Source organism: Scardinius erythrophthalmus, assembly GCF_964197995.2.
Source record: "Scardinius erythrophthalmus genome assembly, chromosome: 6".
Lineage (NCBI taxonomy): Eukaryota > Metazoa > Chordata > Actinopteri > Cypriniformes > Leuciscidae > Scardinius > Scardinius erythrophthalmus.
In genome coordinates, this window is record NC_138226.1 from 105,241 (window position 1) to 122,500 (window position 17,260).

General features: G+C 39.3%; 1 protein-coding gene across 1 annotated transcript in view; it reads right to left on the minus strand.

Moving 5' to 3' along the window:
* Nucleotides 1–3,491: 3,491 nt before the first annotated feature.
* LOC308692726 (interleukin-1 receptor type 1) overlaps nucleotides 3,492–17,260 on the minus strand; it is a 40,498-nt gene continuing 26,729 nt past the window's right edge. The window contains exons 5-12 of the mRNA XM_081369033.1: nucleotides 17,080–17,260; nucleotides 13,209–13,374; nucleotides 11,404–11,466; nucleotides 10,409–10,553; nucleotides 9,498–9,643; nucleotides 7,222–7,365; nucleotides 6,911–7,075; nucleotides 3,492–6,198 (exon numbers count right to left, since the gene is read on the minus strand). Of these exons, the coding sequence (XP_081225159.1) occupies nucleotides 5,807–6,198; nucleotides 6,911–7,075; nucleotides 7,222–7,365; nucleotides 9,498–9,643; nucleotides 10,409–10,553; nucleotides 11,404–11,466; nucleotides 13,209–13,374; nucleotides 17,080–17,260 (1,402 nt within the window). The 3' untranslated portion in view covers nucleotides 3,492–5,806. The remainder of the gene's footprint in view (nucleotides 6,199–6,910; nucleotides 7,076–7,221; nucleotides 7,366–9,497; nucleotides 9,644–10,408; nucleotides 10,554–11,403; nucleotides 11,467–13,208; nucleotides 13,375–17,079) is intronic.

Genomic DNA, 17,260 nt, shown 5'->3' on the forward strand with positions numbered 1-17,260 from the left:
CAGGTCGACGTCATTGGGAGGTACTGCATCCCTCAACCTCTGAGTCTGCGACCTAGTGACGACACTAGTGGGAAAAACCTTGAGGAATTTTTGTGCGCACTCATCGGGGCACTCTTGAATGAGCGGCACAGACACAACCTCGGGTGGGACATCGCCACGGCTGCACACGTTTCCACTGGCTAGGTCATTGCCAAGGAGAAACGTGACACTGGGGATTGGCAAAGAGTCTTGAACACCAACAACCACATCACCACACACCAAATCTGAATCAAGATGCCCGTAATGAAAGGGGACATCGAGAAAACCCATCTTGATTCCTCGAACAAGGACACTACTACCAGTTGCAGTCTTTTCAGACAACGGCAACAAGCCGCGAAGGAGGAAAGCCTGCGCAGCGCCCGTATCTCGCAAGATGCACACAGCAAAAGCCTCCTCACCAGGCACAGATACGGTCCCATTCGTCAGAAAGGGCTCGTACATGGACTGGGTTTTCTCTGATTTTAACTCTGCACGGAGGACAGGCAACATTTTCTTCGAAGAAGAACTAACGAGACCCATTGGTTTCGTGGACTGTTTTTTTTTTTTTCAATATTAAGCACTCTGCCACAACATGCCCGGGTTTTTTACAATAAAAACAGTGTCTGTCATCTTGTTTTACTGCATTCTTTTTCGTGTCTACATCAGTGGTCATAGAGGGATTAACTCTTAAGCGAAAACGTTCTCTGGCGATGTTATGCATTAAAACATATTCGTCAGCAAGTATAGCAGCTTCAGAAATAGACTCGGCCTTCTGCTCAGCTAAATAGGTTGCCACAGCGGTTGGCAGACAGTTCTTGAATTCTTCTAAAAGAATTAGTTCACGGAATTTTTCCTGACTATCAACCCGCTGTGATGAGCACCAACGATCAGCTTTTTTTAAGTTCCTAAACTTCTGTCGGTATGCTTCAGGGATCAGCTGATAGCACCTCAGAACTGACGCTTTCACAACATCATAGTCACCGCTCTGCTCCACTGTTAGCGATGAGTAAACCTCCTGCGCCCTTCCCACTAAAACACATTGCAGGAGGAATGCCCATGCAGTTCTCGGCCAATTTAAATTGGTCGCGACTCTCAAAGTGTGGAAAATATTTTTCCACATCTCTTTCCACAAAAGGTGACATCAAATGAATTAGGGTCAGAAGGAGCGACACCTTCCCTCTGGGCCTCGATTTCTAACTTTCTCAACGCCAGTCGGTTTTCAAGTTCATACTCACAGGCCTGTGCTTCCATGTGCTCACGGTCAAACTCAATTTCCTTCTCTCTGATACTTAACTCTCTTAACCGAATCTGCAGCTGTCATGCTTCTGTAGACACGGGAGATTGTTTCTCTACAGGCAGAATGCCCTTACTAACCAAAGCAGCTTGTAAGACGGCCTTGATTGTATCTTCGGTGCGCTTTTTAGCAGAAGTGAGCTCAACCTCATAAGTTGCAGCCAAATTAGGCAACTGCTCTTTCGAAAATTTCAAAAATAATTCAGTTGAGGGTTCTTTAACGAATGCTTCCTCTGTTGTCATTTTAATGCGTAAAGACGCTTAAAGCGCGCACAAAATCAAGTACAAATAATCACTCACCAAAGCAGTTTAACTGCGACAATGCTACAAAGTAGTGAATATCTAAAGTGGTCAAACGAAAAGCACAATATAGGCTACAAACGACCACTAATTTTAATGTCCACCCACAAATTTAACCAATACACTAGTACAATCAGAGTACCAGCGCTCACTAAATAGACGATATGCCACAATAAATCACAAGCTATATGACTAAACTAAAAGGTATTCTGATAGGCAAAATGTTGTCCAACTTCTCTAACTATACACAAAACCAAAACAAAATCCTAAAAACCTACGCAATCTTCAGTGGCTTACTCAGCTCGAGGAATCTCCTACGTGTCCCCTCCTGAGATATCCACCAAAATAAAATAAACTTTCCAGTCGACTAAACAAAGGAACAGACAATCATAATTGCTCACCAGAATACTCACCAAAATGTTGTAGCATTCAAAAGTTCTGCAATTAACACTAAAGTCCGATTTATTAATCTCGGACGAGCCTCCACTATGTTACGGGCAGTCGGACACCACTCCTAACATAAAGGAGAGAGGCACACAGATCAGCTCGTATCAAAAATAGGGGTATGTTTATTTAACAGAATGGGTATCAAATAATAGGTATGTTAACAATACAATCAACTACAAAAGCGGAACACTTTCTACTGCCGGGTGGACAGCTAGATGGCAGTCACTCAAAAGACAGAAAGCACGGCTGGGCATCGACTGTTCTGAGTCTCTGTGTACGGTCCCAGAAGCCTTTTATAGCGCAAGTAGGCTTCGCTCAGGTGCGGCTCATCTGTAATTAAGAAAAGGGGAAGAGACACTGCACTCAAACACATTAATAGGAACAAACACCAGAGCTGGGGGACGTAACAACAACAACAATACATTTCAGCATAGATGTGTCAATTAACTTGCTTGCTTTGTTTTTTAAGGTCTCCCCCTTTTATTTTTTACCACAAGGAAGTGACGATCCCCAGCAGGACCATTTTCTCCATAATTGTCCTAAGACAAGAGAAAAAGGAAACACTTTAGAAAAATATTAAGACATGGAAGCAATCTTAACATAGACAATCTGACACAGCAGTACATTCATGCACAATACTTCAGAAATCATATTTCTGAATACTCGAATGTGGTTAAAACGTTGGTAGACATGGCTTGCATGACAACACTACAACAAAGTGAAAGACTATTGTCTTCTCTACTGGTTGTCTTATTGTTGTGGGCTTTGTATGAGGGCTATTTGTTCTAATACACAAGAGAGCCTAGTGGAAATATTACAAATGAGTCGTTGCCAATCCACACTGACCGAGTTTTACCCCGGTAAATAAATGGTTGTTGTCATCCTTCATTCTAATAAACTCATGTCTGCTCTATGCTCCCTAAAACAACACAAAGTATTAGAACTAGTATTGCCTCAGACCACATAACAAATGAAGCTACACAGTGGTAATGCAGGGGTTAAGTTCACATTTTTAAGAAAGAAAGACCTGTGGCTTTTAAGAATTGTTTTAGATAGATATTTGAGTAAATTAAAACACAATACTTACATTTATAAGTGAATTCCTCTGCCGCCAGAGAATCACCTGTCGTTTCCTTTGAATAAAAAATCCTGTCATCAGCGGCTCAGTGAATTCTGGGGTCGGGCAGGTCTAACCCTAACCCAGGGTCCATCTGTGTCCTTCAGGCCCGAGGAACGGAGTGAGCATTTGATGGCCCTTTCGAACTGGGACAGCCTTCGAGGGCGTACATCGAGGGCGATTATCACACTAACATGACAAACGGGACACCCTACGGTCCTGTGGACTGAACGGACATGAGTACACGGCGGCCATCTTAAGTCCTCAATAACTCCAGTTATCTGCACTTTGATCTTTGAAACTTTGCAGATCTTTTACATTCACAAACAGCTTTATTACTCACTATATGAAAGGTGATATCTCAAAAAGCATCATAGGGGCACTTAAAAAACAATCTCTGTCTCTTCACATTGCTTCATTTTTCTAAATGTCATGAATTGTTAACAAACAAGTATTCATTACTTCAATGAGCTCAATGTTTCTATTCAATTTTTAGCTAACTGTGATTTTGTACATGTACATTTCTGAAATACATAACTTAGTTTCCTCTGATATCAGATACTCTAAAATGTCATGTTGATTCATGCATTTTCTGTAAAGCTGCTTTGAAACAATGTGTATTGTGAAAAGTTCTATACAAATAAATGTGAATTGAATTGAATATTCATAATAAATAAGCAATTCATATTGTACATAAAACATGTAAACATATTTGGAGTAAAAATCATAAAAAATAAAACACATTAAAGGTGCTGTATGTAGGATTCAGCGACCTCTAGCGGTGATGTTTCAGATTGCAACCAATAAGTTTACAAGCGCGTGCTCTTGCCATTGCGCGTGCTGACCGTGCTCGAATTTATGAGCGAGCACTGTGCATAGACAGTATATAAACGGCACTGTGGGTACCTTCCAGACTGAGACGCAACACACCGGAGAAAGCATCACACAACATGCTGGAAACTCAGGTAAACTCCCACTGCAACGTTACAATAATAGGCTACTTTTATCAGCTTGACATTGAACTAATGCTCCATGCTCGTACCATGATAAGTATGGAACCCTATCAACCGTGCCGAATTGTGCCACTGCAAGCACCACTTCACATTTTCTTCAGGAAATGTACATTCTAGGTTTGTAGATAAGGTTTCTCCATGATTCAAATGCCCTGCCGATGTTGATCCGTGTTTTCACCCGAAGTTCGTCCGATTCACGTCTGGCCTTACGAGCTTCAGCAGAAAAAATTTGTTTTTTGTTTTTTATCAATATGTGGAGTTTGTGTTGGAGTCTGTGTTGTGCTGGGAGCAGGTCGTTTCTTAGTGTTATCAGACATGTCATAAGTTGCATAAGTCATAAGTCCATGTCACAAGTTGCAGTGTCGTCGCTGTTGAGTGCAAAGTCAGTAGGCTAGATGAGGCGAGAGGCTCGGGAGCGCGCATGCAGGTGACGTCACTGGATTTTGCGGTAAATCCGACCCGGGACCCTCACATAGAAATAAGAATACTTGCTTTCCGAGGTAATAGCAAAACCCGCAAAGAGGATCATTTTAATGTGAGATTACAACCCCTTCACACACATGCAATAAAAAAAGGATTCATTTTAGTAGAAAAGTTACATACAGCACCTTTAAGCAAGAAATATATCACTGCACAACAGATTGTGAGTGAATCCAATGTTGCATTATAAACACAAGAGCACAGTATGAATTGTGAAACAATGAAAAAATTCATAAAATCTTTAGTTTTTATTTACATCATTTCTGTATTATTTTTTTTTATTTCACATCTGACATAGTATTTACAGCTTTCTATTTTGTGTCCACAGAATGACTGGTGTGCAAGAGCTCAAGTTCTCTTCATCTTAGGCTGCGTTTACACTTGGCATTAACATGTGACCTGTATCCGGATGTTGTCCACATACACACTGAAAAGACAAGTGTAAACGCGCTTCTGACTGGAATGTTCTCCGATCAGTCGAGGACATATTGTGATCGGATTTCAGTGTAATATAAACGCAATCCAGCCATCTTGTCTGCATTTACAGGTGGACGTCACACAAACTGTATTTATTCCCTCTCCTCTCTCCGGAACTGAGAGCTGTGTGGTTTTGCGATACAGTCGAGTGCGAAGTACATCGCAAATATACTGAAATGTTTGCCTTCGCACACGAAAGTTGCAGAACCGTTCATTTTCTGCAAAGAACACACATTTTTCCCACCACAGCTGGCAACGCTCTCGGACCCTTACGTTTCTCTGTACCGTTTCCATTGCGGCATCTATCCACATTATTAGTACTTGCAGCCTCTTCATCCTCCTCATTTTGCGAGATTTGTAAAATGTACCCCGACTGAAAATTGTTTTAGGTTGTAATCAGAGGAACAATTGGGCTCTATATTCAAATGCATCAAGGGATGAGTGGTTTGCCTCCAAAAATAAAGAGAACAGACTGAAATATTGAGATTCATATGGGAGCTGGCATGTTTGGCTTATCTGTTTATATTTCTTTACTAACAAAATAAAAAAAAAGCCCTCTGGAAAAAAGGCTGGTGGAAAGGTGCGGTCCCTGTTGCGCTCTATAGTTAAAGGCAAAGTTAAAGCTTCTTTTCACCTCCAGATTGCTGATTGCATCACAAAGCTAGAAACTAAACCAATTCCTGTTTTTGGATTTTCCTCTGACAGGCATGTGATAGCGCACCTCCCTCCAGAAGCGCGCCGAAGGGTCGAGAGAGGTCACACGCTCCTCCATCTTCCAGTCGCAGCACATCCACCTCTTCCTTCTCTTCCAGGCTTGTAACGCTCCCTGTTTCTCCTTGAGGAGTCTCACTGAGTGAGGCAGGCGGTCGGGCTCTCGGATCTCCTCCAGCTCCAGGAGAACGATGCTCACAGTGTTCTCCACGAGCCCTCGGTACAGGCCCGTCTGCTGCTCGGCCCACTCCAGCGCCTCGGGACTGCAGAGAGACGTCGCGGTGTAGAGGAGAAGAAGTCGACGACAGCGGGTCAGAGCCTCCTCTACAACATCCACCACCGCTGGAAACATGAGGAGGACAATCAGCCAGGCAGAACATCGGGATTAAACCTAACATTAGGGACGCACAATATATCGGCCACCATATCGTGTCGGACAATATACTTGAATGTTATCGTTATCGGGCCGATAAAAAGATTTGGCCGATATATTAAAGCCGATAAATAATGTATTATTTCCTTCAGCTGAGACACTTCAGATGCGCACTGTTCAACATGATGGTTTTAAATTGCTTGAAATATGATTGAAATCACTTCATAAAAGGAAAATACAGTTCAGTGCAACATGTGCAGCTCAAAAATAATCTAAAAATTTGGATTTAGATTTATCGGCTAATACATTGGTTATTGGCTTTAATATATAAATAATTATCGGTTATCAGTATCGGCCAATATTTTAATATCGGTGCATCCCTACCTAAAATGTATGACTTATTACACAGCTTTTCACCACAAATAATGAGGGGACATGAAATAACATTCACCAATCTTATCAATTATTATATTATTTTTCTTGATTACTGCAGCCCTACTAACAACCAGAGCAAACCTCACAATTTTTATCATAAAAATCCCAAATAGATTTTTCCCTAAATCATGCAGCCCTAACCCAGACTACTGTCATACACCTAATGTTTGTATTGATTTCCAATGTGATGACAAGAAGAACCGCTGGTTTAGATTACAGTGCTTTGTTTTATTGCAAACTCTTTACCTTCTCCAGGTAGACCGTCCCGGCCCAGAATGAAAAGCTTATAACCGTACCGGCCCTCCAAGACCTGCGGCAAAGTGCTCATCGCAAAAACCTCAGCCTTTTCACTCGAGCCATCAAGGACTCTCGGATAGGCAATGTAGGCATCATACTGCTTACCATCACCATCTAGAAGAAACAACATCAGAAACACATTTCATCATGTCCTGTAATGCTGTGATAGCAGGGGAAGGTGTGAACTCTGGTTAATGTAACTGCGTTATTTCCAAGTAACTGCTAACGTGCGAAAGTATATTTCCTGTTCATATGAGTACCTGTGGTTTTGTAGAAGAATGGAAACACAGTCCGGACCCACAAGGCCAGCTCCACCTTGAATACGGTGCACAGAGAAACTCCCATCACGAAAAGCAGCGCCACCGATCCCAGGAGAAGCCCGAGAAGCAAGAAGAGATTCGGATCTGTGGATGTGGAAATCTGTTTATGTGTTGCTAGTATAATAGACAAGTAAAAGTAGATCATATGCTTGCTTATAGAAATTTTATTTTCCACATGCCAATCTTCAAAATCATTTGAAAGCAATATAAACTTTAAAACATGTCATTCTGTAAACACAGAATAAATAATAAATAACTATTTAATAAATAAACAAGACAAATGTGTCATGAAAACGATGCCAGTATCTACAAAAGTGAACAAGTAAATAAACTACTTGATAAAATAATGGATAAAGGGGCATTCAAAATGTTATTCAAAAAAGTAAATAAATAAATAAATTAGGTTTGTGGTTTAATAATAAAAATATGAACACATATATTAACACCTCAAATCCACATATCTTTATGTAGAATCAACATAAATGAGGTATAATTATTCATTTAATATGTTCAGTAATTCAAATGATTATTTTTGAGTGATTTAATTTATAGTCAACCATTAAAACTTGAGACAAACCAATAGATTTTCCCAAAATAAAACCACAAATATGGTGAAGACTTGTGAGTTTGGTGGTTTTCGCTTCCTCTCGGCCACTCCGACTAAAGGAGAAACACCCATTGCTCATTTAACCAGTTAACTAGTCACTGGTCTGTCGACACTCAAAGCGAAACAACAACAGCCGATAACAAAATGATATTTGATGCAGCAAGATTTTGGACCAATAAAGTGTTAAATTGGTTTAACACCGTTTCTGTGAGAACGGTGTCGTGTTAGCAGCCTCTAAGTTAATAACTAATGATCGTTGCGACGGAAGTGAATCAATCAAAACTAACTTTATCTGGACAATAACTTTATTCTAGAGCTACTGTAAAGCCTAAACAATCTCTGTTACTTTAATATTCCTATTATCACTGTAAAGCTGCTGTGAAACAATCTATATTGTAAAAGCGTTATATACATGAAGGTGACTTGACTGGACTTAAAAAGCAGTGATGCTGTGATGGTGTGATGCTGTGAGTGTGTGATGGTGTGATGCTGTGAGTGTGTGATGGTGTGATGCTGTGAGTGTGTGATGGTGTGATGCTGTGAGTGTGTGATGGTGTGATGCTGTGAGTGTGTGATGGTGTGATGGTGTGATGCTGTGAGTGTGTGATGGTGTGAGGGTGTGATGCTGTGAGTGTGTGATGGTGTGATGGTGTGATGCTGTGAGTGTGTGATGGTGTGAGGGTGTGATGCTGTGAGTGTGTGATGGTGTGATGCTGTGTGTGTGAGTGTGTGATGCTGTGATGGTGTGATGCTGTGATGGTGTGATGCTGTGATGGTGTTATGGTGTGAGGGTGTGATGCTGTGAGTGTGTGATGGTGTGATGCTGTGTGTGTGAGTGTGTGAGTGTGTGATGCTGTGATGCTGTGATGGTGTGATGCTGTGAGTGTGTGATGGTGTGATGCTGTGTGTGTGAGTGTGTGAGTGTGTGATGCTGTGAGTGTGTGATGGTGTGATGGTGTGATGCTGTGAATGTGTGATGGTGTGATGCTGTGTGTGTGAGTGTGTGAGTGTGTGATGCTGTGATGCTGTGATGGTGTGATGCTGTGATGGTGTTATGGTGTGAGGGTGTGAGGGTGTGATGCTGTGATGCTGTGAGTGTGTGATGGTGTGATGCTGTGATGCAGTGAGTGTGTGATGGTGTGAGTGTGTGATGCTGTGTGTGTAAGTGTGTGATGCTGTGATGGTGTGAGTGTGTGATGCTGTGAGTGTGTGATGGTGTGATGGTGTGATGCTGTGATGGTGTGATGGTGTGAGGGTGTGATGATGTGATGCTGTGAGTGTGTGATGGTGTGATGCTGTGATGCAGTGAGTGTGTGATGGTGTGAGTGTGTGATGCTGTGTGTGTAAGTGTGTGATGCTGTGATGGTGTGATGGTGTGAGTGTGTGATGCTGTGATGCAGTGATGGTGTGATGGTGTGATGGTGTGATGGTGTGAGGGTGTGATGGTGTGATGGTGTGAGTGTGTGAGGGTGTGATGGTGTGATGGTGTGATGGTGTGAGTGTGTGATGGAGTGATGGTGTGAGGGTGTGATGCTGTGATGGTGTAATGGTGTGATGGTGTGATGATGTGATGGTGTGAGGGTGTGATGGTGTGATGCTTGAGTCGCACCTGCAGGAACGAGTGAGAACTGTCCGATCAGGGTTCCTCGGCTGCTGAACACCATACAGGTGAAGTTTAGATAGAAATCTTCCTGCCAAACATCTGACACGGAGAGTGTGCGCACTAACACAAAACCATCCTCTGTTCTGCTTTCACTTTAAGAGGAAAGGACACACAGTTACATTTTCAACTTAAAATTATATTGCTTATAACTCACCAATATAACATTACCTACTAATAAACAGGAATATTTACCTATATATATTCTTTCACCAAATCATTTTAATTCTTAAAATAAATCCCACACAGAAACTGTGAAAACTGTATGGTTCTACTGCTGCCAATAAAGTTTTTATCTTTTTACAATTAGTCATTTTTTTTATATATTTTTTTATTTATATTATTAATATTATTAATATTTTGTGTCTATATCAGGCATGACTGAAATCTAATATTTAAGTAATGGCATATATCACAATCCATAACTGTGACATAATTTTGACTGGGAAAAATTTATGAAAATGTTTTAAATATCAAATAATCATGTGGTAACAGCTATTTTTGTATTATCCAATAATTGAAATACATTATGGAGCCCCTCCAGCTCGAACCGCCTGTTCTAAGCGAGACTCGAACCCGAATCCGTACGCATGCACTCAAACATGGAGGATAAAGACCACAGTCTCTTGAGATCAGGGGAGTGAGGTTTACACACACACACACACTTCTCACTGGACTACAGTGACAAATGAAAGGTGCTTTGTTTATTTTGAGTATTTTCTCTTTTTTCTTGTAGGAACTTTATCAAAAGATTGTTCATAATAAATATATAAATCTAGTCTGTATAGTTTCAAACAAAAAAAGGATACTTCTTTTCCTGTCTTTGTCTTATCTGAACCACAGCTAAATTCAGTACTCACTTCATGCGTTCCTGATGAATGCGTTTCGACGAGTTGTTGGTGATAATGTCCTCTTCAGATCCCAAGAGACCTTTCCACAGCACTGGCACCAGGGTAATGCCTTTTCCCGGCACAAATACAACACAATCCTTCCTGAAGGATGAACCTGAAAAACATACAAACACAGCTGGAGTTTATAATATTCTCTGACTGTCACAGGACACACACACTCTTACAGTTTTGGCTTCGGTAACACTTTACAACAAGAGCCCATTAGTTAACATTAGTTCATGCATTAACTAACATTAAATAACAATGATCAATACTTTTTCTACAGAATTTATTCATCTTTGTTAACATTAGTTAATGAAAATACAACTGTTCGTTGCTAAGTTCTTTTTAGCACGGGTTCATTAAATAATATTAACAGACACAACTTATAATGTATTATTAAATGTTGAAATTTACATTTAAAAAATGGGTAACACTTTACAATAAGGTTCATTAGTTAACATTAGTTTAACTACCATAGTTAACAAGAATGAACAATACTTCTACAGCATTTATTAATCTTAGTTAATATTAATTTCAACATTTACTAATGCATTATTAAAATCAAATGTTTTATTTGTTAACATTAGTTAATGCACTGTGAACTAACATGAACAATCAATGAACAGCTGGATTTCTATTCAATAACATTAATAAATAATGTAACAAATGTATTGCTCATTGTTAGTTCATGTTAGTTAATACATTAAATAATGTTAACTTATGAACCTTATTGTAAAGTGTGACCAAGAAATGTTTTTGAAGTATTGTTCATGGTTAATGTCAGGAAATTGAACCTTATTGTAAAAGGGTTTCAGTGAATTTAGTTGCAGGATGTGGTTTATTGCTCAAGTAACTGAACTTTGAGTGTACAGAACATATGAGTAGCTAAAAGATCTGAGGTAAATAAAAGATCCATGAATAAATAAATATATTCTGATAATTAAAAGAAATGTCCAGCTTACCTCTCTCAACTTTGATGATCTCATTAACTGGCTCAATCAACCTCGGTTTCATTAAATATTCATCTGTGATAATTATAAAAAAAGAACAAATTAAAAAGCAAATTGACAAAACATTGAAAAAATGCTTTATTTTTAGTTTCTTATTAATTAAATTAAGATAAAATTAACAAAGCATTTCTGGAGCAGTTATCTGTTATGCATGATTATTCACATCCATTAATCAGAGCTAAATATGTGTGTAAATATGGACTGATGTCATACACTGACTGGTGTCTCTCCGATCCCTCTACTGGCGGTACTAGTTTTATATTTAAAAGTATCATTTCATCGTGGTTAAAGAGATAGAATACGTGGACAGTGGTAGAAAGAATATGTTTATAAATAGACTATTATGGGTGAAATATGAGATAACATTGTTAAATATAACAGAGATGATAAAGTAATTGGAATTGTGTTGCATGAAATGCTTTGTCTTTCTTTTTTCCTCATATGTTCTGAAACTCCAGGCCACCATGTCCTCTTGTGATTCGTTCAATTACACTTCTTCACTTTAAAAAGAAGTGAAGAAATGAAAGCAAATCCCTCTGCAGAAGTAGCAGTGCTTCGCCTTTTGAGGATATAGTTCCCAGTATGTATTCGGTTAGAAGATGGCTGTGTCTCATGTGACCTTGTTATTTGTACACACTGTGACTATACAGATCACCACATGCAAATAGGAAAATGTTGGTGTTATTTTGTCATTTATTGGGAGCAGTATGCTAGCTGGAGCCATTTACCTCCAGTCTTTGTGCTAAGCTAGGCTAGCGGTGGGTGCGTCAGACAGAGTTACGGCACGCACAGAGATGAGAGGGGTATGTGTGGACTTATCTAACTCTGGGGGATACGGTGAATAAGCTAAAGTCCCAAAAAGTCGGCGTGTTCCTTTAAATCAGGGTTCCTCAAACTCGGTCCTGAAGGGCCACTATCCTGCACAGTTTAGCTCCAACCCTGATCAAACACACTTAGCTGTGAGTTTCTAGTGATCCTGAAGACATTGATTAGCTTGCTCAGGTGTGTTTGCTCAGTGTTGGAGCTAAACTCTGCAGGACAGCGGCCCTCCAGGACCGAGTCTGAGAAACCCTGCTTTAAATAATACCCATTGTGCAGTTGTGGTAGATTTTTCTCTATGTCGCTCCTGACCTAAGTCTACCTGGGTCTCGTCTACAATCGACGTCCCTGAATGTCTACAGTCCAGGTTAGTTTCTCAGGGTCTCGTCTACAGTCGACGTCCCCGTTCAATAAGATTTATTGTCTAGCGCGTCTACAGTCGACGTCGGCCGAGTCAGTATTCCCAAACTTGTTCCCTTAACTAACTTGCTGTGCAGCAATAAAAACCAGGCAGACTTAAGACAATGTCTTTTAAATGCTTTAATCACGGCCAGGAGAATTCCCGAGCAGTTCTCAGAGAATCTCTCCCAAGAAGAAGCACGGCCGGAGGATCTCAGACGAATTTCAGAGAGAATCCCACCAGCAAACAGGAATACAAGAGGTTTTATAGGATAAAGACAGACACAACAGATAAGATCATCATGACTAACATGTCACCTTCTATCAATATGATTGGTTCAATTGGTAAAGAGATTGGTTCAATTGTGGAGAATTTTCCACAACACAAATTGGCAAAGAACAGAACGTTTTGGTACATTTTGTCCAAAGTGTTAGAATGTTAGACCTAATAGTAAGGTTAGATGTTAGAATAATGATTAGTTTGATATACAGTTTACTATTTTATTCATTAAAAAATCCATCACACAGTAAACGCTCACCGTTAACTTCACACTCAACAGATTCAGCCATTTCACCGACGACTCCACCTAAACTAAAGGTCAATTTGCAGGTGTACCATCCAGCGTCATCAAGATGCACTTTGCGTATGTAAAGCATATCCTCATTTGGAGCAAACTTCTCATCTTCTTGAAGAGGCTCACAGTTCTGAGAATCAGAGAAGACAGCAGACACAGACGAGACAAAGGAATAGAGTTTATATTACGCAGCTGCACATATCCACAATAAAAATGGTGTATTTTGTTGTCATTTCCTCAACTACCCTCTGAGGATATTTACATTTACATGAATGCGTTTGGCAGAGGTGTTAATTTTATCAGCTATTTTTTTTATTTAGCCTTGTCCTGTTTTTGTCTAGTCAAGTTTAAGTTGACTAAACGTCAAAAATAAAAACAGTGGAATTCCACAGAATAAAGTAAGTAAGTAATAAACACAAGTAAGTGCATTTATTATAAAAAATTTAGTTGAGATCATGTTTGGATTTATTACAGTTCATCACTGAAGCTTTGATGGCAGATTGGTTGCCAGATTGAGAAGATTAAGTAAAACACAGCAGAAATAGTTTCCTTTTAACAGAAAGTCTCTGATTGGGGATTTAAGCTCTTGACATCTGGCAACCACAAGCATGAAAGCTCGTAGTGGACTGTTAAAAACGGTCTGAGACATTTTGTCTATTATGTGTTTTTTTCTGCAAAAAAATAGGTTTTAGTATATATATATATTTTTTACTTATATTTTAGTTTTGTCTTTTCATCAACGATATTGCATGTTGATATAGTCACAGTTATTGTTAATGAACAGTGTCGTCTTGTCTAAAAAAAATGGTAGTCGCCGAACATTTTTCATCATAGTTTTCGTTAAGGGATTAACACAATGCTGAATTGAAGGTGTAAATGTTTAATCAGTCCATGAGAATTCTCCTGGGAATCGAACCCATAATCTTGGCGCCTGCTCTACTGCTTGAGCTTCAGGAAAGCAAACACACACAAAGACATAAGTACACATCAAAAAACATCAACATGTTTTTTCAAAAAAAAAAAAAAAAAAAAAAAAAACGGTCATCAGTTAACCTTCCTCATTAGTCCCCCTATTTATTTCTAGACTCCAGAGCCAGTTTAGTTTTCTCCTCTCTCTCGTCTCAATCCATCACGTTATCTGTTCCTCCGGTTCTCCGGTTCTCCCGCCGGCTCCTGGGAATCGAGCTGCCCAACACTCTCTGCAGGACCTAATTATTTTCTCTTGGCTGCTTATGCCCATTGTGTGCAAATTATCCATAAATAAACTGAGTTTTTGTTGTGCTCACAACATAATCTCGTCCTGATCCTTGACATGCATCAAATACAATTAACTTAAAATTTACCCGGAACAGAACGATCATACAATATCTAGAATTTAACAGAGCACAAGGGTTAATTTGTTCCTTAAATAACTGCAGTTTCCATTTAGGAACCAGGGTTCCCCCACTCAAAAATATTTAGGTTTAAATTTTACATTTATGAATTGGAACTATATATACAATTTCCATCCACTCAGATTACAGTTTTAAAATAAACAAATGTGACACTGTCAGTCAAACATAAATGAAAAGGTTCAGATTTCTGCACTTAAAAAAATCTAGGCATAGTTTATTATTAACTACTTCCATCAACTTGATTTTATTTACATAATAATATTTTATTTTTAACTGAATATTCTATTCAGTTAAAAAGTATGAACATGGTTACATATGGCTAGGTGTGGAACAAGCAATATTCACTGAAACAGCATTTTCATAAATTCACGTTTTTTACTGGTTTTAATTATGACTGGCTGTTAGTGAACAAACTCCATCGCACACCTGCAGGTGATACTAGTATATAGGGCAGAGAGTAAGTAAAAGTAAATCGCTAGTTAATACCACTAACAAGGCTCAAAATAGCCTCACACTAACACAGGAGCATAATGAGGGTCCCTACATGCAAACCGAAGCATTGAGAACTTTGTAAGTGTACAGACAGTTTAATAAGAAGATACTTTATAAAGACAGTACATTACGTGTTTACAGGCAGGATCCATCTTGGAAAACAGTCTCGACTAGTCGAGCCACGAACGCCGTGCGATGTCTAATGTACCAATCTAATGTAGCACGGCGTTCGTGGCTCGACTAGTCGAGACTGTTTTCCAAGATGGATCCTGCCTGTAAACACGTAATGTACTGTCTTTATAAAGTATCTTCTTATTAAACTGTCTGTACACTTACAAAGTTCTCAATTCTTCGTTTTGCATGTAGGGACCCTCATTATGCTCCCGTGTTAGTGTGAGGCTATTTTGAGCCTTGTTAGTGGTATTAACTAGCGATTTACTTTTACTTACTCTCTGCCCTATATACTAGTGTTATGAGCTAATCTGTTTTTATAAATAAAACTCTTTACATTCGATTTTCATGAAAACGCATCGCAGGGAACGATCGACTCGGTAACCATGTGTTAATTACCCCTAGGTTCATTTTTCACTTGATTTGTCCTTTAAGTTATAACCATAATTAAACTAAACTCTACCTGTTCTATGTCCATACAGCATATATTCTCTGGCTCTGTGGGCATTATTGTCCGACTCCGAGTCGAAATGAACACCGCAACTGAGAGTTTCTGTTCTGATATTATCAGATGAGATTGTCCTGACTGAAGCGCAAGCTTGTGAGGCTCCGCCCCCGTGCCGTGCACAGTAGTTAATTTGCATTTAAAGGGCACACACTAAAACAGCGCGTTTTTCTGAGCCCCAAAAAAATTTTAATTTAAACATGCTGTAAAAAATGATCTGTTGGGTATTTTGAGCTAAAACTTCACATACATACTCTGGGGACATCGGAGACTTATTTTACATCTTGTGAAAAGAGTCATAATAGGTGCCCTTTAAGATAAACACATGACCAATCAACAGAGCTCCATCTGTAAACAATTAAGCTCATTGGAAGTACATAATTAGCACCACATCATAAATAGTTACAAATTGTGATAGTTACAACAATCAACTGTTTATGATGTGGTGCTAATAATGTACTTCCAATGAGCTTAATTGTTTACAGATGAAGCTCTGTTGATTGGTCATGTGTTTATCTTAAAAGAAATGAATTTGAACATTTGTATACTCCTGATGAAGGTTGTGTGACCGAAACGTTGTGTGTTAATAAATATTCATTTTAATTAATTATGACTGGCTGACATGCATCAAATTGAGTTTGTTTGTTAAAACTGTGTAATCCAAATGGATGGAAATTTTATATAAGTTCAAAGGCATAAATGTAGTAGACCTATATATTTTTTTCAGACATGAAACATTGTCATTAAAACTAATAAAATCTTAAAAGGTCAATGGAAATATGAATATATCCCTGTATGCTAAACAACTACAGCGGCTATCTATGGCCATCAAAAAAGATAGCCTACATCCTCTGAATAGGGAATTCCAGTATCTCCCCTCTGGATGGAGACTAAAAGTTCCTGGTTACAGAACCACAAGATTTAAAAACAGTTTTGTACCAGCGGCAATCACTCTGTTAAACAAACGGTAAAATTATTTGCACAAAACGCACAAGCATTGTGGTCATGTACTGTTCTCTGTTCTTCCTTTTTTTCTTTTACTACTTGATTTTATATGTTTCAATGTTTTGTGTGATGCATGTTATGTTGTGGTCAACAAAGTTTTAAGGATGTCCTGCCTCTTAGACTGTAAAACAAGTTTACCTACGGGTACCAATAAAGTAACCTAACCTAACCTAACCTAACCTAACCTAACCTATGTTGTTTCTGTTCAACAGAAAAACAACATTACAGGCGACCCTGACCCCGTATGGAGATAATGATGTGTTTGTACCTTGTACCACTGGATGGAGGGATGATCCACACTCCTGATGTATCTCCTCAAAGGACAGGCAAGGACATCGTTCACACCGGCACTGATGCTCTGCCATCCGCTAACCGGTCGCTCACAGTCTCCAGACGTCATCTCGCTCACCACCAGCACTGCGGCCTGTCTGTAGCACTGACTCGGAGTC